This window comes from Anas acuta, chromosome 5, assembly GCF_963932015.1.
Source record: "Anas acuta chromosome 5, bAnaAcu1.1, whole genome shotgun sequence".
NCBI lineage: Eukaryota > Metazoa > Chordata > Aves > Anseriformes > Anatidae > Anas > Anas acuta.
This window is the reverse complement of record NC_088983.1, coordinates 48980384-49004456: the sequence shown is the minus strand read 5'-3', so window position 1 is coordinate 49004456 and position 24073 is coordinate 48980384. Positions and strand designations below refer to the sequence as shown.

The following is a 24073-nucleotide window of genomic DNA, read 5'->3' as shown; positions in this document are numbered from 1 at the left end:
GAAATGACCAACTTTTAACGCAATCAAAATGCAGCTTGCTGTACAATGCAGTGCATAAAAGCACGTATTCTGGCTTTGTCACATTTGTAGCTTGCTGATCAACTTTCAAATTGTTGTATCCAATGGGACTAATCTCTAGTTGAAATGAAAGCGTCTATTTTGTATGAATGGAGATGAACATGTGGACAAAAGGATTAGGTGGAAATAGGTACATTCACTTTGTGATGAGTGAGGTTCTTTCAGGGATAATGTTCGGAAGACTAATTCCAGAAATTTTATTTTAGAAGGAATATACTGCAGGAAAAAAAATATCCCCCAAAGTCAGAGATTCTGAGAGCATAATTAGGGATTGAAACCTTACACATATAGTTCATGACTTGTCAAATACCACTACCTCCTAGTTTTCCTAACTACACCTATTTCAAGGAAAATTACATGAAGAAAGCAATTTTCAACAAGCATATCTTAAAGGCAGATATTTCTAGCAGACAACAGCACAGTCATCAAATTTTGTTAGTGTTTTAATTTTTCAAGAAGTTATATGTGTTCCTGGTATTTCTTGCTTAGGCATGTAAAAGAGATGTTAACAGATATCATTTTAAAGAACAAAAAAAATATTTTTTATACATGAAATTTTTACTTCAACTCACTTCAATGTAAGCATAACTGTTTCATATGCTTCGCTTTCAGGTCCATTTTAGTCATTGCACCCATTCCCAAACCCCTGAATTCTCCACAAGGATATTCATTGTTTTATTTTAATCCATATGAGCAACTTCTGCTAAAACTGTAGGTGTTACCAAATGGTACAATTACTTGAGGAGAGGCATTTTGGGGGGATCTGACTGCTATCACAACATGATTGAATTGTAGAGAGGTCCTTCACAGGCTGATGACTGACACATCACATACATCTGTTTTTCTGTCAAATGACAATGTTGGCAAGCAGGCAGATATAAAGAAAACAGATTTAAAGCTTTTTTTTTTTTTTTTTTTTTGCCTTGCTGAGAGACTGTCTACAGGTTAATTAAACCCTTGCAACTTTTGAACTGAGACAAAGTTGCATTGTCTTAACACGTGTTTGTGTTAAATAGGGCAAGTATTAGCACCCACATGAATGAGACAGCATGATAAACGCAGTACATATATGCAACACTGCCTTTCAGTGGCTCCAAAAAAGCATTAAGTAAAATACGCTGACTTGCCCTACATGAACACAAGCAGACACACAAAACTGTAGTTGTGTATACAAATCAGTCCTGCAGCCCTTCGCTAGTCAGCCAGAGAGCAGAATACACAAAAGCTGGGGAGCACACACCAACACTACAGAGTACCTAGTACAAAAATGAAGATCACTATATCAGATTTTAAATTAGCCTTCAAGCTTTCTTGTGCAGATGAAGCTACACAAACAAATGAAAACCCATTAAGTACAATATATTATGGTTCCCTCCTACCCCCTTGAAAGTACTATGGGATTAATAGACAACTTCGGAACAATTCATGGTCAACAACTTAAAACTGCAAATAAGTCTTAAGCATGCAATTGTGAATATAATTTGAGTGAAAAACTCCTGGAAATACCAGTAGATTACCATTATTATGCAGTAAACTGAACTTAGTAATCAAAAGTTTGTTCTCTCTTTACTATTAATAGTTCATGAAATTTATTGTATTAGAACAAGCTAAAGAAAAAAATTCATGTAATGAAAACTGTCAGCTCAGTATTAACTAAAAGTTTTTCTCTTGTAATTAGCTTTTTTAATTATGGCAGCAGCTCAACAAGTCCTCTGAATCTTAAAAAAAAATAGTACTTATAAAAAACAGAATTAGACAAACTCCCAGAATTTAACTGAATTTATATTTTCACCAGGTCCTGTAAACACAATTGTTTCATTACAAATTCATACTTTAGATGGTTCCGTACTCACATGCATTCATTCAAACTCATGGTTCCATATTCATATACAGGAAGAAAGAACAATCAATTTCTGTTCATTTAAACTTCAGGCCACTGTATTTATGACTCCAAGTTACAATTCAATATACAACAAATGACGAAACACTTTGTATTTACATCTTTAATCTATCCATTCAAAGAACAACATTAATGAGCAAATTTTCAGCGTCCAAAATTTGACCTTTCATACTGCAACCTCTGTGAGATTACAAGATCAACACCGGGTTTTCATCATAATATTGCTGGCACAAATAACTTGTTTTTTAAGCTAACCACAGTGTATCACAGAACACCTGAAAACAGTATTTTTCATATTTTGTGGTACTGAAGAAGAAATTTGAGTTGGGGCAAGTTTAAAGGCAATAATTATTTTTTTTCAAATTAAGCCAAAGAAAACCTGTTACTAATTAATTGTTGCTCTGTTTTCCCCAGATACTGGTAACACCAAAAACTGAAATCAATGAAGCTGAGATTTCATCATTTCCAGAGAATACATTTATTCTGATAAGTTCATTGTCATCTCTGCACTTATCTCAATGCATAAGAAGCAGTAGTCTTAAAATACTGAAAAAAAATAGATACAGCTACACTTTAAGTGTGCTTTAATGAGATCAGCTGTGGATTCTATCAGAATTATTTCATATTCTGAAAATTATTTTTTTTTCTGATCTAATTTAGTCTCTCACATTTTTCCCTCAGTGCAGCTTGTAGTAAAGAATGAAACCAAACCCTAACTTTTTTTAGTTTATAACTTTTTTGCTCTTATGAAGAAATCCACTGAAATTTCTGTCAAAAGCTTATGAACCTTACTTCAACCTTATTTGAATGGTGCAACATGCCAGACAAGTATTTTTCAAACTGAAAAACTACTGCAGCGATACAAATTAGCTACTCCACAACCTCAGTATTGATCAGGAGTCATAGCAGCAAATTGCTCAATTCTAACTCTTACTTACCTCGCTATAAAAGCTAGATATTTAGCCCTTAAATGAAGCACCTCACTCCCTTTTAAATTTTGTTAAGTTTTCTTAAGCTTTCTTTTACAGAGATTGACTTTTCTATGCAAACATTATGCCCTATTAGTACTAAATGTTTAAAGAAATGTGGTATGTTAACTTTGAAGTCTTTTAGCTTTACAATATAAAACCTGATCATTGGAAATGACTAAAAGCATGAAAATTAACAGTTTTTCATATTAATTCAATAAATTAAATATTTTAACTGTCTATCTCACACTATTTACTCCCCCGTAATGTACTTGGGGGTGTTTTTCTGTAACAGAGCTCTCTGTGTTGTCAAAACAGGAAGCAATCTTCACCGAGTTTAACACAAGGCAAGTCGTATTGGATTCTCAAGGTTTGCTTTCAAGGTCTCCAGAAACTTTGAAGCCAGTTCATCATCTACCACACGACCATCACTTGAAAGAGTCACTGTCATGAGTTGATGCTGCTTAAGCTTCTCATTCCCTTCTTCATCTTCCACAACCTTGAGCTCTGGTCTTGCTCGACCCACAGCTAGGATGCAGGCCTGTGGAGGGTTTATGACTGCAGTGAAATCGTTGATGCCAAACATGCCCAGATTGGAGATACTAAATGAAAAAGAAAAAGAGTTATCAGTAATGTCAGAAATGACATCTCCTAGAAGAAGGAAATCTATATCCAATGACTACTGTGAGCTAATTTCTTTCTGAAGGCCAAACCCATTAACTCACTGAAAAGATCTGAACTGGATTCCAGTTGGGCATATTCAGACTCTGAGACCTGGGATTTTTTAATTATAACTAATACACCTTTTTCTAGAGTCCTATTTCCTTAAAGGAATTCATCATTACATTACACACAATGATCACAAAAGCAGTTGCAACACTTTTGCTGCCTGGGAATACACAGTAACATCCAAAGTTCCTTTGGGCAGATAAACGCATCATCTCCAAGGAAGCACTGGATGTATTGCAAGATACCAGAAAGCTACCAAAATAAAACAACTCGTGTAATTTCTGTCACTGGAGCTCTAATCACAGATTAAAAAAATAAAAAGTTACCTTCCCTTGAAATATAAACCATAGTGTTTTAATTGTAAGTGTGCCTACTATCTTCTGTAAATTGTTGGGCAAAAGCTGACCAAGATAAGGAAATTCATCTAACATAACATGAGAACTACACAGTCCCCATACGATAACATTTTAAAACGATATTTGTGGGCCCATAATGGCCTGTTTCAAAAACAATGTCTTCAGAGTACAGAAAAAAAGTAAGAATAGAAAGACAAATGCTAAAAATGCAGAAAGCAGACAAGCTTACCTTCATAAATAGGGCTGACAGGAAAGTGATACCTTCACATAAAACTTTGCCTATGCCTATTCTAAGCCAAATGACTTTTAGATCAAACCTCACAACTTCAAGTTACAATAGCCAAACAGTATGTTTTGGGCATTTAGATTGTCACTCAGGCACAGAAAAGCCTTATCATGCCTTTCTTTCTTGAAAACTTTGTCTGTATCACCAGCTGGGAAGTGGTACATAAGGGAGGGCTGGACTCTTGTGATAGACTGTTCACCAGAGAAAGTTGGCCTACCATCTTCTCCTTCTGTTAAAGTTATTGCAAGAAGTAGAAAAAGATAATCTGTTATTCTCTCATGGGCCATTTGTGTTTAAGACGACATCTGTGCCTCCACTGTTGCATTTACATAATCTTTTTATACTGAAAGGTCTACAAATTTTATGACCACTCCTCCAGCATGACACAGCCACTTATTCAAGACAGGTGCAGCCCAGGCACACTCTGCTATATATTACGGCAGTATTTCTGCAGAAGTGTCATTTTTAGCAGTATTCTCATCACAATTATTCCATTATAGAAGATAAGAATATTAATGATGATCATTCAGACTTAACTTTTAAAAACTGACAAAAAGAGAGGTAAGCTAAAATTTGTTTAACAAAAAATGTTCCTTGATGATGCTGTTTGGCAAGAAACACTTCACTTAATAGATTTTAAATAGTAGCATATATTTAATATTTTTTCTATGTGCTCTGGTTTTGATGTTTCAGTTAAAAGCAAATTGCAAGAGTTAACACCACAACTTTGCTATAGCACTTGTTACCCCTCTAGAGACATTCTTCTAGATGAATTCAGACAAACAGTGCATTACTGTATGCTGTGCTACCTCTGACAAAGAACTCTTTTTTAAATATTTATTTCAAAAACTATTATCTATGCATTCTCCTAATTAAATGATGAAATTAAAGAAAAACAAGCAAAAAACCTTTCTTCTGCAAATTCAAAAAACTAGGTGCAAATACAAAAGTCGGAACAGTCTTGGTGTGAAAAACCTGAATTCATCAAAAAAAAATGCAAAGCCTGAATCATAGCAGGCTCTGATGAAATAGACTTGTTGAAAACCAGTACCAAGATAATACTTTCCCCCAATACATGACATTCAGCCTAGGCTTAGCCCTCATAATTATCCCAACGGAGTTTCATCCTAAATGAATCAAGATTTTAAAAGGTAACACGTTAATACATAGTAAAATGGCTGAGAATATAGCAGTTCTGAAACCACACTGCTTATATTAAACACTGCTAGAGAATGTTACCTAAAAGATCCTCCCTGGTACTCTTCAGGTAGCAGCTTTCCATCTCTTGCTTTCTTTGCTAGAGCCTAAGGAAAATGAAATAAGAAAAAGATGAGGAACAAGGAAAGAAATTAAAGTGTCATAAGAGTTTCATTCTTTTTACTTCAGCGAGACGTTGTAAGTACCATACAGCCACAAGAAAAAGTCGTCTGCTTTTGGATTGTGGTGAGCATTTCAGCAATGTTGTTGTTGTAGGTGCAATGATTTGACAAAAAAGACTAGGACACAAAACTTCATTTTCTCAACTATATCGCCTATCGCAATAAAAGCTGTTCTCTCACCTTATGAGCTTTGCTTCAGTTTTCACAAAGGAACCACAGTGTTTTTATATAACAGGAATATCTAGCAATATACTGATGAGACAAATTCACTGTATTCCCCTCAACATATTTGGTTTAAGAAATTGTCAGGTATCACTACAGAACTTGCTATTAGATGGAGAGAAAACATAATTCTTTCAGCTAAGTATTCAGCCATGTTCAACGTAAGTAAGACTGCCCTTCCTGCAACCTCCATTTCATCCACGAGACTTTTCTGCTTCTAAACACAAGAGAAGAAACTCTCCAGAAGAGTTTTCTTTAAAACATGACCCAAGAAATTCATACCATGTTCTAAGGTGATAAGATCATAAAGTACACTATGCATCCCCTAGCATGTTTCTAGCTTAGTGGACTCCTTAGACAGAAGCAGTCTAAGGTCTACCAGTCTACCAGACGAGTAATTCTTGGAGTACGCGTCACATCAGGAGGAGAGGACTGTGTGGAGCCCAAAAGAAATGGCACCCATAAGTGGATCACGAGCCAGTTACTCAAGCCAGCAAGCTGTTCCTACACTTTTGTACAGAATCCAATGGAAAAGTGGTGACTGGAAATGTGCAGGGTGACTTCTCCATTAGTAGCAATCTTTTCCAAAGTTGGAGCTCTTCAAATGACAGCATAGACTGACGTGGGAATATACAGAACAGGCAAATCTATCCAATTCACATGCAATACATTTAGTGCTTTTGGCGTGTAATATACTTATTCTGCAGGTGGAAAAGTGCATGGAGAATGTCAAGTTGTGACCGTTCCAGCATTACAACAGCATAATACTAAAATAAACTCTTCCAAAAGCACAGTCAGAGAAGTAGGCTTAGATATCAGTTACTGGGGAAGACTGATAAAAGCAACAGTCTCTGCATTTTCCTCCTTCTGTGCAAAATAACAACAATTAGAGTTTCCAAGCATTTAATTATGTTAGGGAAATACAAGTGGAAGTGAATGGAAAAAAAAGAGCCTGATTATCACCTCACAAAAAAAAGTAATATATAACATCTATGAAACTTTGTTGGGGAAAAAGATTCCAGGAATCCCCTCTGTTTTCTAGGAATTTTCTACTTCCTTTTTAGGAGTTCTACTGCTGCTTTCTATGATTTTTTCTACATTCTTTCTAGGAATCACCCTTCTTTCCAGGAATTTACCTTTCTGCCCCATGTACCTTCTTTTTTTTTTTTTAAATAAAAAAGCCTGATTTCTGGAAATCGTTCCCTCTCCATTCTACAGATTTTCTACATGCTTTCCATGGATATCCTATCAAGTGCTCTCCAGGAGTATCTGTGTTTTCTAGAGACTTTTAAAGTGCTCTTTAGGAACCCTCTCTCCCACAGATGTGCTTTCCAAGAATCACATATACTTTCTATGAATAGCACCATCCCAAGAGGTCATTTCTATGAACCCTCACTGCCCTTTTTTCAAGGAATTCTTCCCCACAATGAATTTCAAAGAAATTCCTCTCTGCTCTCCAGTTTTCCAACTGCTTTCCAGGCATTTTCCGCAGGATTTTTAGGAGTCCTCCTCCCTTCCCCCAGTGGGCTTTCTAGGAATTTTCCATGCCATTTCCAAGACCCCTCTCTTCTGTCAACATGATTTTTTTTTCCAGAAAAAACCTTCCCCTTCTGCTGTTTATGGATTTTCCATGTTTTCTCAAAAATCCTAGATGTTTTCCAAGGATATACAGAAATGTTTTCCTAGTCTCCAAAACAAGCTCTGAAGAAAACATTGTCCATCTACCCAGGTAAAAACTACACTGAACTAAAGCACTCCTACAAAAACCCTGGGAAACAGCATTATCTAGTTAATTCTTTTATCACTAGAACTACTAGCCTGATCAAACAAGAGTTTTCTATCCCAGTGCTACAAAACTGTAATAATTCCAGGTGTCTACAAACATCGTGTGTTTTTTGGTGTGGTGGTTACCTGAATATTCTCAAAATATAAATAAAATATAAACCAAAAATAAACCCATGCTCACCCATGCCAAGTTGCCTTTAGTCAACTAAATTGAATCAGTGACTTCATAAAAGCATGATATATATATATATATTTGTATATATTCACTTCTTTTCAGCAGGCAATCCCTATTGAATTACTAAATAGTTTGGAGACCTTAAAAGTTAGTCTCAAGCACTAGTGCTAGGCAATGGAAACTTAAGTGATAAAGTAGTTCATAAAACAGAATTTAAATACAATCTACCTTAAAATCTCAGCAATTCCAATGGGACATCCTCTTTAAAATAAAGACTAAAAAAGGTATTGCTGTTCTACTATGACTAGCAAGAAAAGCTTTTTATATACACAAAAATGTTGTTTAGGTGTCAACTTAAAAGTAATATATTAAAAAATAAAAATGAAATAACCATGAAGACATCTTGTTACCAATTACTTCAATGTTTTTAAAACTACAGATACAAAAAAAAGTTATAATTGCTTTTATGTAATGAACAGTGATTTATTTTTTTTTAAATAGCTTATAAGCAAGGTATGTACAACTATTTCTATTTTTAAATAACCTTTGCTAGTTATGAAAGGCAGTTCAGTTTTCTCCAGTGAGGCTTGATCCTCAACAGCAAACATGGAAGAAACTCTGACTGTGAACTTAACTGTGGATGCAATTATTCTGTTTATTTAAAATCTGCGTTTCTACAGCATTTCCCTACAGAGAGCTTCATAAGCATTAATATAATAATCACTGAAATTCCTTCTAAGGTGTTCATACCTTTGTTTTTACCAATGTACATCTGTACAATGTCTGGAAATTATAAAACAACTATTATACTTGCCACGGGATCCAACAGAGATCAGCGATATAAGAGCTCCTAGTGGAATACTACTACTTCATACTATGTATGAAAAGTTATATTACAGCACAAAAAGGGATTAATCCATGTCACATCTATAACTACTCAGCAATTCATTATCTGTGCCAAAGTTTATCCAAGCTAGTTTATCCTCCACCCACATGCAAACAAGAAGAAGTCAATTCCATCATAGTTTCCACTTATGACAGTCGCTTTTATCAGTTTTAACCAAGTGAAATAAACAGACTGCTTAATTCTATTGATGGGTATTTTCCACAAGAAATAAAATCTTGGCACATCTTCTTGAACCATTTTGTGAGACAAACCCAACCCGTAGATGGACAGTAACATCCACGACACTGCTGGTCAAGGTAAACAACTGTCTTCCCTATGTACATTTCTAAACAGCTTCCAGGCAAGGATCATAAAAGGCCACAGTAGTCCAACAATTGCAATGCCTTCACCTTAAAACTAAACAGCAAGAAGCTTAAGGAAATCTCCTTCTTATGAATCAACCACTAAGTAATTCAAGCTTAGACCAAGTTTTAAAAACTATGACACATTTTCTATGAATTTAAAAGTTAAATGGATACATTTAACTTTATTTTAGGCTTTTCTTCATCTCTAAATAATTATTGAACTAGGAGTTAATAGCCACAGGAATTGTGTTCACAAAATAGAGTGTGTATGAGCATGATACATATGTGCAATTGCATTACTCAAGTGATGAAAATATGGTACTAGGATGCACATGACCTGGAAAAAAGTTAGATTTAACATGCAACAGGAGATGCGTAGGCAACTTTCACAAAGAAAACAGCTGCCAAAATACAGGAAAACTGGTGGAGAAACAGATACAGTTTCATAGTTTGTACCTTCAGAGCATGTGCTTGTGTGAGGGGTACATATTTGTTTCAATAATTCAGTGAGGTTGAGGAGCAAAATTTTGTTGGCGTGGATACCTGCAATCTGTCTGACTCAATGGCTTTTGTACAGAGTAGTTGTGACCTAATGTTACACGCATTCCATTTGAAATGAAAGGGAAATTGAAATGCTTACTTTATCATAGCCTATTAAACATAATGCACGAGTACGCTTTAATTGTGGGAGCTGTGGAACACAATTTTTGGTAAGAAAGGTTTGCAATACTGTGTCACAGTATTAACATACCGGGGATGAAAACTGAAGCATATCCTATATTTCACTTCTAATAATGTTTTCCTTCTTGCCATTCTATCACTAATCACAAAGTAATTGAACAATCTCAGCTGACCTTCCTCATTGGCTGGCTAGAATATTAGTGAAATGATTTACTTTCACAACATGTGGAACATGAAACAAGTCATACTAACCAGAAAATCTAAAAGACATCTTATTCAGAACATTTTGTGTGATGACAAGTCTTTTTTTTGTTACAACTCTGTTAGTTGTTCCCTTCTGCTTATGCAGACTGTCATGATTTCTGTAGTTTTCAGTAAAAGACAAAAATTTATAAAGAATAGCTTCTGTCTTGTTTTAGGACACTTTCATGCCCTAGCAGCTACCTTCACTATATTCTCCAGATACTGCAAGCCTTACATTAGCACACATTAAATGACAAAGAAAAGCTCAGGTTAGAGCATTTCATCATTCATTGTGGTTTTGCCTGCCACAAAACACTTCCACTATGGCTGGCAAAAAATTGCCACGGATTCAAGTCACCAGTTGGCATCTGGCCTATGCACACCATACTGCTTGTTTGTAAGAGGAGTTTAATGTTTCCTTTGGGGTGACATTCTCAGTATGAGAAGTTGCAGAAAGTAATAAGTGCCATAATGTAACTACACAGAATGTAACACGAGCAGCTACAAACACATTTCTGGGAAAGGTAGGAAAACAAAACAATCTCAAAACTAAAATTGAAAATACTACAGAAATCAATATTACCTCATAAGAATTAGAGAAATACATTGATGGCATCAAAATGCAGAAGTCTGTACAGTTTTATTTTTCAAACAGGCTAGCTAGCCATCATGTTGTTTAGTTGCACAGTAAGTCGTTGTTCAATAAAGTAAGTTGTAAAATTAATAGTAATTAATAATTAACTCTAAGAAATACTGAAACAGCTTTAGATCCATTTTGAAAATGCTTTTCTTTTTTATTGATGTGTCATGCTACATTTTTCACTACAAGAAACTACATAGTTATTTTATTTCTCAGCCTGCTGTACATTGAAGTCCTACCTTTGCAGAGGCAGCAATTTCCTGTATTCCCTTGGCAGCAACATCTTTTATGATCGGTGTAATGAGACCTCGGTCTGTTGCCACAGCAATAGAAATGTCAATGGACTGCAGCTGCCTGCAGCCTTCTCCATCCCAGGTTGCGTTCACATCTGGCATTTGCTAGGGAAAAAAAAAAAAGACAGCTGGTAGAAGAACAATGGTGCAATCAATTATCAAGAAAAAGGAAAATCCTTTAAGACACATAGCATGATACAGGCATTCACCAAATTAATTAGTGCATCACAGACTGCTGCTTGTAAATGAAGGCAAAAGATCAGGTCACACCTGTCATCAGGACTGCTACAAGCAGGACAAAAAAATAATAAAATCACTGTAAAGCTCTAAGAATAGATTTACATGATTAGCTTGATTTAAACTTACTTTGACAAAAAGCATGAATACATACTCCAGGAACCAAAATAAACAATGGCAGGGGACCCAGAAGATTTCTTTTTGTGCTACTAGAGAACTAACAAATTATCAAAAGCCTCTGAATTCCTTCAGGAGTCACTGGCACCACCTTACAGACACCCAGAACACAAGAACCACAAAGCATTGTAATTTCTCCCCCCAAATAATTCACAGGATATTGACTTTAAAAGCATAGAAAACAGATCTTACTATACCCGTGTGTTCTTTTCCAGTTTTGTCTCAAACCTTACCCTCAACAAATAAAGCTAAAAGAGGAATATGCTGCGGGTACACTCATTGTTATTGGGATGAAGTTCTCCTAAAATGCATCAGAAATCTTTCTGCAAAGACCTCCAATTAAAATTCAAATAATATTTACTAATATGTTTAATGATTTTTTGTGAGTTTATCATATAAAGCCGGAGCAGCTCAGGGGAAAAGAAAAATAACAAACCAACATATAGGTGTAGTCTCAGGTCACTGATCAGAGATACTGTGAAGGTGCTATTTCCAGTAAGTCCAAGATTAGTATTGAGTAACCTTAATGAAACTCGGGATTAGGAAATTGAAAACTGACACCACAGTGCAGAAGATATTCCAGAAAAAAAGTTATGGGAGGTACACAGAGCTAAGCTTCATTCATGAAGACACTAACTAACACTATCACATAATTTATTTAATGGAAAAAAAGGAAGAAAAAAATCAAGTATAAAAACCAAATAAAAGTAATCCAGTCTGTGTATAGGAACTCACATTTTTTTTTGTTCTAGTTTTTATTCTCTAACATAAGAAAAGGGGTAACTTGTCACTTCAGCATTATGGGTATAACTCCTGAACCATTAAGTACAATACTAAATAACTGAATGAACAGTATTGGCCACATAACATTAAGCAATTTTAAGCAATATATTTCAGTCTAAGCTTCACATGCCATTAGGAGAAGATGAAAACTATGCTTCTGTCACAACTTGTCTAAGCCATTGTTGGAATGTTCTGAAAGTGGGAAAAAAAAAAAAAAAGAGAATATGACCTGAAATCAAGTGTCTTAAAGCCCCAAATTGGATAAACAATCTTAAAAATGGTTGATAAGGGTTGTGATCTAAATACTCTAATTAAGAATTTTAAAAATCAAGACTCTTTTTTTCCAGAAAGTTATTTCATTGTTTCAACTATAAGCAAACAAACCTTTACCTGTATTACAGAGAGGTTTAGATTATTTAACCCACGCATTTATAAATAACGTGGTTTTAACATTTTACCCAAGCCACAGCAGAGGTCTTTCCATATGTATATCTTTAATAACGTATGTAGGCTGCTATGCTCTTCACATAAGGGAAAATTAAGTCTGTTTTCAAGTTGAGCTTAAATGTGAATTTCTTTGAATCACAGTTACACAAAGCTAGTTTACTATTTTAGATTTATTACTTTAGATAAATTTAAAAAGTAAACTTTTTAGAAAAAAGGGAGGGGAAAGGGGAGAAAATAATCAAAAGAAACTGCAATATGGAAAACCAAGCGTCTGAAATCCAAATGAATGCAATGGTCATAATATTTCTACAGGAAAAAAAAATACTTAAATCAGAAGAGATAAAATAATAACTCTGAAACAAGTTTACATGGAAAGAAAAAGCTTTTGTTCACTGTTTCCTTTGTCATCAATGATTAAGAGTATATATTCACATCAAGTACTAGCATTTAACACAGTACAACAATGTAATGTGAATAGCAATAGAGAAAAATGTGTTTATTTTCAATAATTTAAGAATTCTTATATTCATTTAATAACTGATCATCAATTATAAAATTCAATTATTAAATTATTGAAGTCAATTATTCACTTACCTTCAGAGTAACTGCTGTCGCCTTGATAATAAAATCATTTACAGACACTTTAATGTCATCTGCAAAAAGAAAAAAAATCATTACCCTTAAGATGTGTTTATCAAACCTGTGTAATGACAAGATTCCAGCAATTCAGCAGATTTGCTTCTTAGAAACATTGTCAGAAAGTATCTCGTCTTTAAATTACTATCATAAAAGTGAGAACACTTTCTCCCCTTAGAACAAAAGGAATATCAAGAAAGAGAAATCTCCTCAGCATAGACATCCTTTCTAGCTTTTGATATAAAGTCAGAGTAGCTGCAAACTTGAATATTATCGTTCGCTCTAATGAGAAGTATTCCATATGTGTTTTATGTTTCATATATTTACTTTCCATGTAGAAGACTATTGTAGGATCTAAATACACAAAGATAATACTGAAGACTGCTATAATTGTGTACTGTAATGCATAAATTGGAATAATCGCAAAGATCAGCTTTTGTTCAGCTATGAATCACAAGTATGTCATTCTCCAGTGACCCTTGTAGCCCTGCAATGCAAGAATTAGCAAGGTGAAGGCACCTGCGAATCCTTAAATTGAGTTAATGCTATCTTTTAAAGCAAGCTGCAAAATAATATGCAAGTAAGCAAGTTAATAAGCAAAACTACACACAAAGTCAATATTAGCTAGAAACATATAAGATAACCTTAAGAGGAATGGATATATTTATTTTGACTTAAGCATAACAAATACTGCATATCACTTAGTACATTTGCTTCCTTTCCCCCAAAACTTGGAAGAAGGAAGGGAAAAAATGGCTACATATGCTCTGCATGCATCTTTCAAAGCTTTAGGAGACCAAAGTACTAATAATGATCGTGACTGCCAACAGAAGCAAAGCCTAGAGACACAATGCAGAATATTCCATAGTTGCTATAGAATTATCCTGAAGATAAGGTATTTACACAATATTAAATTCATCATGCTTATAATGAAAAAGGTAAATTACTCTGCTGTCTTTGTGACTGTTGTCACAGATCAAGAAGCAAAACTACTTAATTTTTGAGACTGACTTATGGCATGTAATAAATATACATGTCTTTAGGAATGCTTCTCTGATGGGAAAATCATTTACAGATAATTATGTAAATTTCTCAAGTGATCATTAATTTAGAGGAATTAACCAAGTGACCATTTTGCCACATAATTGACTTGCAATGTTAGCCATTAGAAGAAACCCAGAACTCTAATATAACACCAGGGAATCTACAAGTACCTAACTGGATTGACGGAACTGGAGCATGAGAAAAAAACCTGCCGTTTTTAAATACATGTCAATTGTACTTTACTGATGTGAAAATTGGGTAGAAAGATTCTAGTCTGCATTGTTAATTTTGAAAATAATAAGAAATCCTGTTGCACAGTACACTTAACTGATTTTAGGAAAAACAAGAACTATTTTAGTAATATCAAAGCAATTTTTGATTATTACCTTAAACTTCCACAATATTTTCTAAACATGCCATTTCAGTGAATACAAGTTGTGACAAAAAAGTGAAAAATTCATTTCTTAATCTTATACAAATATATTTTTGTATAAATTAAACAGTGACACATGAAAATTGGAATTTCCACATTACATATAATAAGATTTATAGCACTTGATTCAATTGTCAATGTGTATTTCAAAATTATCCAGTTCTCTGCATGAAAGATTTCTGTTTACTTACCATCTTAACATAGCCTTAAGCATGTATCTAAGTTTTTCGTTGAAAGAGATAACTGCCTTACTCCCATTAACACCGTTACTATATGTCTTCAAGGGGAATTTACCATGCATTGGCTGGCAGTGGTTAAGAACTTTCTCTTCTTATCACGAATAAAGCCATTCTCAACAAGAATTTGAGAGACTGTATTAGCTTTCCCTTTTCCAATAATTTCAGTGAAGAAGCCAGCAAAACTAAAAAATTTAACTTTGTACCCAAGAATAGTACACGAGGGTATTTTAATTTAAAGCTTCCCCTGTTATATTTCACAAGAAGAATTTGAGTTTTTAAGCCATAAAAAAATCTAAATATTCCTGTATCTGGATGGAATGAAACAAAAACCAACTGGACAATGCATAGTCCTCTGCAGTTGTCTACAAACCATTGTGTTAGCTGGCAAAGTAACAGCTCTGTCTTCCTGTATCTTGACAAGCTACCCAGTTCCACTAATCACACAGGACTATAGCTTGAGTCCGACATACAAAACACCAAAAATACCATCATGTTCTGTCCACCACCTCCTGGACACAAGGTGATGTGAACAAGGCAAAGTACACATTAGTACCACATGCAATAGTAAGTCAGTTTAACCACTAACCTTTGGCCAATTCAGTTCTTAATTTCAAAATAGCATCAATGTCACAGTCAGCAGCAGCATATGCATGAGGTATAGTAGTTTTAGACTCCGTTAATCTCTTTGCAATAACTCTTCGGATGTTGCTAGCTGGGATTTCTGTGAATGTGCCCTGAAAGAAATCACATACTACACATTAAATATCAAGAGAGCAAACATACATTCCCTTTGCTGAAACAAAATTCCCAATACTGATGCATTATCATTGGTGGCTCCCGTTCACTTTAAACTTCACCAATGAGGATCAGAAAGCAGCACATTCCAGCTACAGAAAGTAACATGATTAAGATCAGTGAGTGTTCTAGTCTATTCCACTGAATTTGGATTAAATCAACAGGTTTTACAGAACAAAGACAGTTTCACTTTACAGTATAGAATTAATCCTAAAATTAATTCCAGCAGATGTCTTCAAGAAAATATATCCAAATATTCAGGCTTCAGTTCTCAGCCAGGGTATGTAAGCACTCTTCTCCATCTACCAGACCTGACATATTGCTCAGACTATGCTTGGTTCCCTATAGATAATACATATTTCCTCAGTGAATTACTACTTTTCCAGTTCTCAGAGTAGTTGCTTCAGACAGGTTTCACTGCATATCTTTTTCCTTATTCTTCCTCCCTCTCTCCAAGATACATTCAGTAATGTTTCAGTACAAAAAGTTTCCCCAACTTCTTCATAGAAGCAAATCATCTTTTAAGAAAGCAGTGGCTTTCAGCACTAAGCAGCAGTGGCAATATTTACCTCTAATAAAGGTAAGGACTTAAAAGAAACATTACCGGTGCAGCTGGTTGTCCTGGTGTGGAAAGTGGTGGAACTGCTGGCCTTGGATAAGCAGAAGTCACAGCTGTTGCTTGTGAAGCAGAAGGCACTGCACTAGGCTGAGGAGGAGCTGGAGAAACCATAGGTTTCAATTCACTGGGTTTACCCTTCTGCTTCTCTTGCAGAAGTTTGAGAGCATCCCTGGTGATTAAACACAGTGAAATACTGACAAAGAAGAAACAATTTCAAAAATTCTCAAAGTATTACTGCTCCATCACTAATTTGTTGGCAAACTATGTGCATTTCAATTTCTGTTGATAAACCAAACGTTAAGAAGATGATTTTTAAACTGATACAATTACTGTTTTTTTATTGATATCTTGAGTTACAGTAAATTATCTCATTAATTTCTATTAATAAAGTGTTTTTTTTTTTGAATATGCAGTAACAGAAAACATTTGTGTCAGAGAAGCATGTCTGTCATCACTAATTGTCGGTGTATAAGACAATTTGTAAATTGCACTAACAATTCTTGTAAATAAGGTATCAGAGTACATTTACTTAGGCTATAAAGTTCTGAAAATCTCAAATACAAGCTATTTCATTTGTTATACTTGGAACCACTTCAACTAAAATTAATTATGTTGTGATAATTATGGTAGGTTTCTAATGCTACTTTATAAATAATGCTCACAGGAAATTAAGCATTACACTTACCAACCATTTCCCTGTACCTTCCTGACATAAATATGCACAAACGTATAGGTAGTATACAAGTTCACACTTCATATACAGTTTGAAAGATAGCACCATGATGAAGACATACATGTAAGGAAAACTCATATCCTTAAGCTACAATCCTATACCTACAAAGGTGCATTGCATTTATATAGCTACATGCTAAATACTGTTGCACGTATGAGGTAAAACAGATAAAATTACATTTACACCACTACTGCCAACTGCAAGTAAAATAAGCTACGCTAATAAAATCTGTCTCTACCAGGGACTTGGCAAAAGAGCTGTATCAGTCATGGATCACTTATATTTATGCTCTGGATCTGATAACAAAAGCTTGTATCATGTACCCTACATAATCCTCTATCACTTCATGAAGCCATCACCACAGTATGTACACAAAGGTTTATTACATAAATTGGTAGAGGAAATCAAAAGCAAGTGTAAAAATCAGACTACTGACAACCACAGCACGGCTTCTAAATATATGACATACCAAGCAAAAAGGCTTTCGACTTTCATTAATTACTGCTCAAGGGAGAGTTTATTCTTCAGTGAGTGTCAATAGTTTATATGCTATTAATTTTTTGTGAAGGGGCAAAATCTCAGAACCACAGAACAATCTGAATGGACTTGTATTTTTTCTTAACAATAGCAATCCAGAGCCAAGAATTAAAACCTGAAAAGCTCCTTGTTTTCAATATATCTATTACTCATTGCTGAGTAATTCATCACTAAAGCTGTTACTTGTTTTTTCCAGAATTACATGCTAGCATTTCTTTTAAAAGTATTTAATGTTTAACATAATTACCACATGAGAGGGAGAAAGATGGTTAGATTTCACTGAATAAAAACCGTCTCTAGCATTACAATTTCAGATTTAAAAAAAAAAAGTAACTACATGATGTAATGCAACTTTCCTACTTAACATACTAGAAGCTACCAAAAATCACTTAAGGGTTTTAGTTTGGCAGCCATAAGACAGACCATCTGTTCATTATATTATTCCCATATTACATAGGATAAAGCTTTAATAACTTTTTATATATTTAAAGTTAAGAAAATGTTTTAAAATTACTTCCATGTATTATGCAAATGGCATACGAAACAGATGGCCCTACCTACCATAGCCAAGTCAAAATGCTTTAATGATTTTGATAGCTTTCAGTGTGTTAACTGAAAAAAATATTGCTAGAATTGAGCTTATTTTTAGACTAGAATATTCACTGAGGAGTTTTTGAATTTCGCGCAAGTACGAGATAGACACTTTATTTTTTAAACGACCTACTCCGCATGACTTAACAGATTAAGAAAAATAGGCAGATCAATATTATGACTGTCGTGGGTGCAACACTGGGAGCCTGAACATAAGATGGAGGAGGCACCAAAACATACCAAATTAAACATTTCTGTACAACGCCAACAAGTGACATCTCATCAAAACTGGAAAGGAAAGATGTTACCATCCCTTCCAAGCTACTTTATAAACCCCCTATCAATACAGGATAGTAATGGAGAAACATGAGAGGAGTACAGAAACATGAAAGAGAGCAATCTGCTCAGGGAAGATACCAGAGCTTGGTGAACATTTGTTAAACAACAGTATGCTATACCAAACTGTTATTATTAGAAGAATGCAAATTAAGGCAACTCTTCAGTTTAACCACTACTACAGAAATGTGCAGACTAACACTTTCTACTTCATCATGTTGACCAAAAGACAAAAAACAGCCACAGTAAACTGTGTGTTTTGTGCTCAAAATATACTTTACATCCTCTAATTTGCCCATTTCACAAATACTACTAATAATCATTGAAGATCCAGTGTTGGCACCATGAGATTCACATACTGACAGTAGCATACCCTGGTGGCAGTTATTGTTGCTAAATTTCCTCAGCCTCCTTTCACCTGAACATCTGATTACTGTATTCATAGATTTCTTGGGAGAGGGGAAAGGTGAGCTGAGAATGCTACACACAGCTTCTACTGCACCATCAGTGTTATACAAGGAACTCATTCCCCCATAGTGACAGCTGATAAGCTGTATGAAGCACAGATACCACTGCAGGTCTGCACTTTATAAATACATTCACTCGTTGGAAACCCATTAGTACATCAGTGTCCTATATCTTATTTGCAAGTGGAAAACATAAATGCCTGAGAAACTCTGAAATCCTCAATCACACCCAACTTAGTGACAGCAGGTAGGAAGGTATAGATGGAACGAACATGGCCTCAGAAGACCAGTTACTGCCAGTAACTAACATGCCCACCTTTTACTGTTTGCATTTACAAATCCCTACATCATCAGCAAACATGATGAGAAAGGGCAGAAGCAGTCTGAGACAATCAACAATTTTAACATAGTGTCCAAAAACAGTGTCTGAGCTGATGACTAGAAATGTGGTGTAACAGAAGTTGACTTACTTTCTGTTAATACATTAATTTTCTAGCATATTTCTGAAGAAAGCACAAGACACTGCTTGAAGAAAATAAACCACTCCAGAACAAAACCAATCAGAACAAGGAATATAGTAATTAAGACCTGAAGGAAATGAACTATCAGCCCACTAAGGGAGCAAATTGTGACAGAGAAAACTATCAAGTGAAATCACCTATTTCTGTTAAAAGTGAACTTTACGGTGCATTAAATCTAAAGATACAAAGTTGGGGAAAAGAATCTGGCATTCTTACATAACTCACTATCCTTCATTGTTAAAATCCAAGTTTGAGATTACAAGAAACAATGTTAAAAAGTCTTGGATTTAACCAAGGAAACTTGGTGTTTAACAGTGAAAATCGAACCTGCTACAATCCCTTGAAGAATTGATCACTACTCTAGTTAGAAACATGACTATGAGTCACTCAGCTATGAAGTATGGCACGTATTTAACAGGAATCTCAAGTTAGCAAAAGTAGCATTTCCCTGAATGTCTGTAGCAGCTTTCTACAAAAAAAATCTGCAAACATTTCATTTCTAAGTATAATAGCAGAGCCTGGAGGCACCTGAAAGGCTAATACCATTTCAAAGTAATGGTTTAAAAAAAATCTGTCTGCATTTTAAAATGTATTTTCAAACTCAAGTCTTTTGTATGAAAGAGATATTTTGAAAAAATAAGATTGTTAGTCAGAACATTTTCATAGTTACAGAAATCTCTTTGCTACATCTCCATGACAACTGGGAATGTTAATTAGGTGTTTCTAAGTCCTAGAGGGTTTCCACCTGCCATAGACTACAAACACACCACAAAATACCATTACAACTGCATAATGAAGAAAATATCTCTGATAATTTGTTGCTGTACATAGCACATTCTATCCATTCAAATCCCTATTTTCACTCAATTCAACCAAAGACTATATGAAAAAGCTTTAAAACGGAACGAACTTCCATAGTCCGCTTTTCCAGTACATTTCAGTTACACTAACCTAGCTTTGTATGGAAACAAAAATTCAAAAGAAGTTTGTATGGAAACAACATTACAGCAGCTAACAAGGGCTGCGTAGGTGAATGATGGCATCAGTCAAAAATAACACATTCACTTAGAACAAAACCAAGAATTTCTACAAAAAGTTATCTTTGATAGCTTTACACACAACTAATGCAAAGATAATATATATACCATTTCAAGGCTAAGCATTCTGAATCTACCACAATACCATTTAACACGCAAGCTCCTACCTCCAAGGGTTGAGTGTTAATCAGTAGAACAGAATACTCAAAGTAACATTAAACTACTAGAACACTGATCACAACAAACCAGAGCTGTAAACATTCCCTGAACTAAAAATAGGAAAAACAATAACAACAACAAAGAAACACAAATGGGAGAAAAAACAGAACTCTGGGATTTCATTCATACCATACATACATTTCATTGCTCTCCCCAGTTTAACAAAAAGGAGAGCAAATTAAATCCTGACAGATTTCATAGTTTAACTTCAATGAAAGAAGAAAAAGATCTGAATTCGTCAAAGAATAGGAGCTGAAGAAAAAAAGTCCGCTATTGTTTTGTTTTGGTTCTGTATCTCTAGTAGGGAATAACAGTTTAGATTCACAACAGTAGCGAACACTGCTGTCAAGGCACTGATAGCCACTGTTAATGTGACAGCAGTACCATACAATCCACATTGAATATAAAAACAAAAATCTATTTGTTTTGAAGTTAAAGGCTTCTTTAAGTATCTCCTAACCTATTCTCCCCATCTGCTTGACAGGTTCTTCAAATTACACTAGGCAACTCCTCCAAAGAAAAATATAGAAGAAAAAGGTGGCTTTTATGAAAATAGACTTTTCAATTTTATGGAGATTGCTCTGGGTTCAAAGGAAGAAATAAAGGAATATGAGGTTGTATGTTTACTGAAATATCTACATACTCTTTAGTGAAGATTCCTCGAGGCCCAGAAGGTGTAACATTGCTTGGATCTAGTCCATGTGTCTCCAGAATGTTGCGAGCCGCAGGACTTAAGCGAACCCTAAGGAAATGAGGAGAAAAATTAACTATTTAAAACAGTAAGGTTTACTTCTTTTCTTTACTGTAAGAGAAATTATACAATTTATGCTGTATTGTGCAAGCAACAGCTGGGGAAGAAAACAGTTCTATGCAAAACCTGTGATCTTAATACTAAAGACAGACTCTTCCCCCTCACCAAGTTTCAATACCAGGTTGCATTTAAAAGCACAACAGTGACTTACAGGAACCAAAATAAAGACTGCAAAACTCATCTTCAAATTTTCCTTCCACAGCAGTATAGCGGGAAAGGATTATCAGTGCAGAATCAAATACATTCTTTAATATGTTAGCATATTAAAGAAGACTAGCTTGTAGTAACATAAAAAATGAGTTTCAGGAACTTGGACAAAAGGGTTGCTCATCTCTAATATTTGTTTGGCTAGTTGGCTATTACTAATGCAGTTTAATTCTTATTATAACATTATTTTCTCCCTAGCTTCCATTTTTTTTTTTTTTTATAGTATTGATTTAATGAAGCAGATGCTCTTTGGGAAAGCAAGTCATATAGATGTAGCTGCATAATTCAGTATCTGCTTTGGAAGACTAAATATGAATTCATCCCACACTCAGACATACCTATTTGTTATTTCCTGAATGAGAATGTTTGCACTACATCAAATTTAAGCACTGTCCATACGTCCTTGTCAAAGAAACACATCATAAATGATCATTTGATGCCAAAGGTGCTAATGCATCTCTGGAATTAACAGCTGCAGAGAAACAGTTGCACATTTGACAAAAATACAAAACTTAATCCTTTCAAGTGCATGGATAATTGTCCTCCTACAGGTAATATTTGGGCATTGACCAAGCGACCACTCAGTTGCTTCCACGTGTCTTTCACTTGCATTAGAATAGCTCAAATGATGGTATCAAATGTGAACATAGCAAACCAGATTAGCAAAGCACGGAGGTTTAAAAACAAGCAAACAAAAAAAAATCCACAAACAAAGCGCAAAACCCCAAACAAATGAAAAAAAAAAAATCAAACCAGAACAGTTTCAGTAGCACATGCTGCCAAAATGAGAGTTCCCCATTCTTTTCTTTAATAGACTGACTTCACAGCTTTTATGTTACCATAATTCACTCCAAGTGGAGAGTAACACCCTTGGTTGACTTGATATTTTGTTTGTTTGCTTGTATAACGACATAACCTAGTCAAAAATCTCCACCACAGTCATTTATAAACTTTAACGTGAAATTGCTGTTTGAATAAAACTCTTCAGTTTGGATTATCTGCAGCAATGTCTAACATGGAGCCTGAAACACAAACCTGTGATACATAGATTACTATTACCTGCTTAACACTTTGGGGTTAATATATTTGCCTTCTAAGATGTTTGCAAATGCTTACCATACCCAAACATATAAAAAACAAACAATCAACAACAACAACAAAACAACCTAACAAAGAGCACACAAGCTCATGATCTTGAGTTTTTCACAATTCTGTTAGGAAAATTAAAATACTCCTTTTTCCTAATATCAAAAAGTGGAAGAACTTAGCATGTTTGGAGTGAGTCATTTGTTGTTGTTTGTCTCCTTTTTTAAAGGAAAAAGATAAAGTAAGTTAAACTGATAATCTCATGGTAAGTATCTAATAATAAGCATTAGCATCCATCATATGTAAAAACAACTTTTTCCTCATCTAATCTTAGAATACTTCATAAAGCAATTATGTATCAGAATAAAAGCACATTAACAGAAGCTGCTCTAATAAACGTATGTTGCTTGAATTGACTTTTTGGGAGTACAAGCAGAAAAATATTCTGAGAAGGCAAGCTTTATTACATCACACATACTGAAACACTCTCTTAAACAATAGCTTAATACTAGGTAAGAAGGGAGAAAATATTCTTCTTGGTTCAGCTCTACTGATCTAACTGAGGAAGTGTTCCATTTCATAATGAGCACAGAAACTCACTGCAATTTTCCAGGTGGATGTTCCAGTTTAGGAGGAGGGGCTGAAACTGAAGGACTTGCAGGAGTTGAAGTAGGTGCAGCTGCTGGTGGAGCCAGAGAAGATGGCTCACTAGCATCAGCTGGTATTTCAACCTGCTTCCAGTCCTGTCCTTCTTCTACCAGCAGACCAATTAGCGAGCCCAAGCGTACATTTTTGCTTCCTTCTTCCACCTAAATTTAAAGCAATGAGAACATTAAGTTAGCATTGTCTAGACTAACATGACTAAAAAGGGTAGATGTAAAAATTTCAGGCATATTAATGACACTTCATCAGGAAAATATATCCCATTTTATTTCTACTATTAATAATGAAGACTCATGACAGAAATTAAGTACAGCTGCTATTTTAAGGTGAAAGGGAAATATTAACTTACATTAATGCCTCAAAGTTCCATACATCTAAAGTTAGCTAGCATTCAGAAGTTAAAGTGAGGACACTCAGAGTACCACTGGGGGGGGAAAAAAAAAAAGCCCTGTTAGCTACTGAAAATGAG

The 24073-nt window shown here is 34.9% G+C and overlaps 1 protein-coding gene across 1 annotated transcript in view; it reads right to left on the bottom strand.

Moving 5' to 3' along the window:
* Window positions 1–1839: 1839 nt before the first annotated feature.
* Window positions 1840–24073, bottom strand: part of PDHX (pyruvate dehydrogenase complex component X) — a 40266-nt gene continuing 18032 nt past the window's right edge. The window contains exons 4-11 of the mRNA XM_068684637.1: window positions 23542–23750; window positions 21481–21579; window positions 16382–16565; window positions 15569–15716; window positions 13225–13283; window positions 10933–11091; window positions 5557–5621; window positions 1840–3548 (exon numbers count right to left, since the gene is read on the bottom strand). Coding sequence (XP_068540738.1) covers window positions 3284–3548; window positions 5557–5621; window positions 10933–11091; window positions 13225–13283; window positions 15569–15716; window positions 16382–16565; window positions 21481–21579; window positions 23542–23750 — 1188 coding nt within the window. The 3' untranslated portion in view covers window positions 1840–3283. The remainder of the gene's footprint in view (window positions 3549–5556; window positions 5622–10932; window positions 11092–13224; window positions 13284–15568; window positions 15717–16381; window positions 16566–21480; window positions 21580–23541; window positions 23751–24073) is intronic.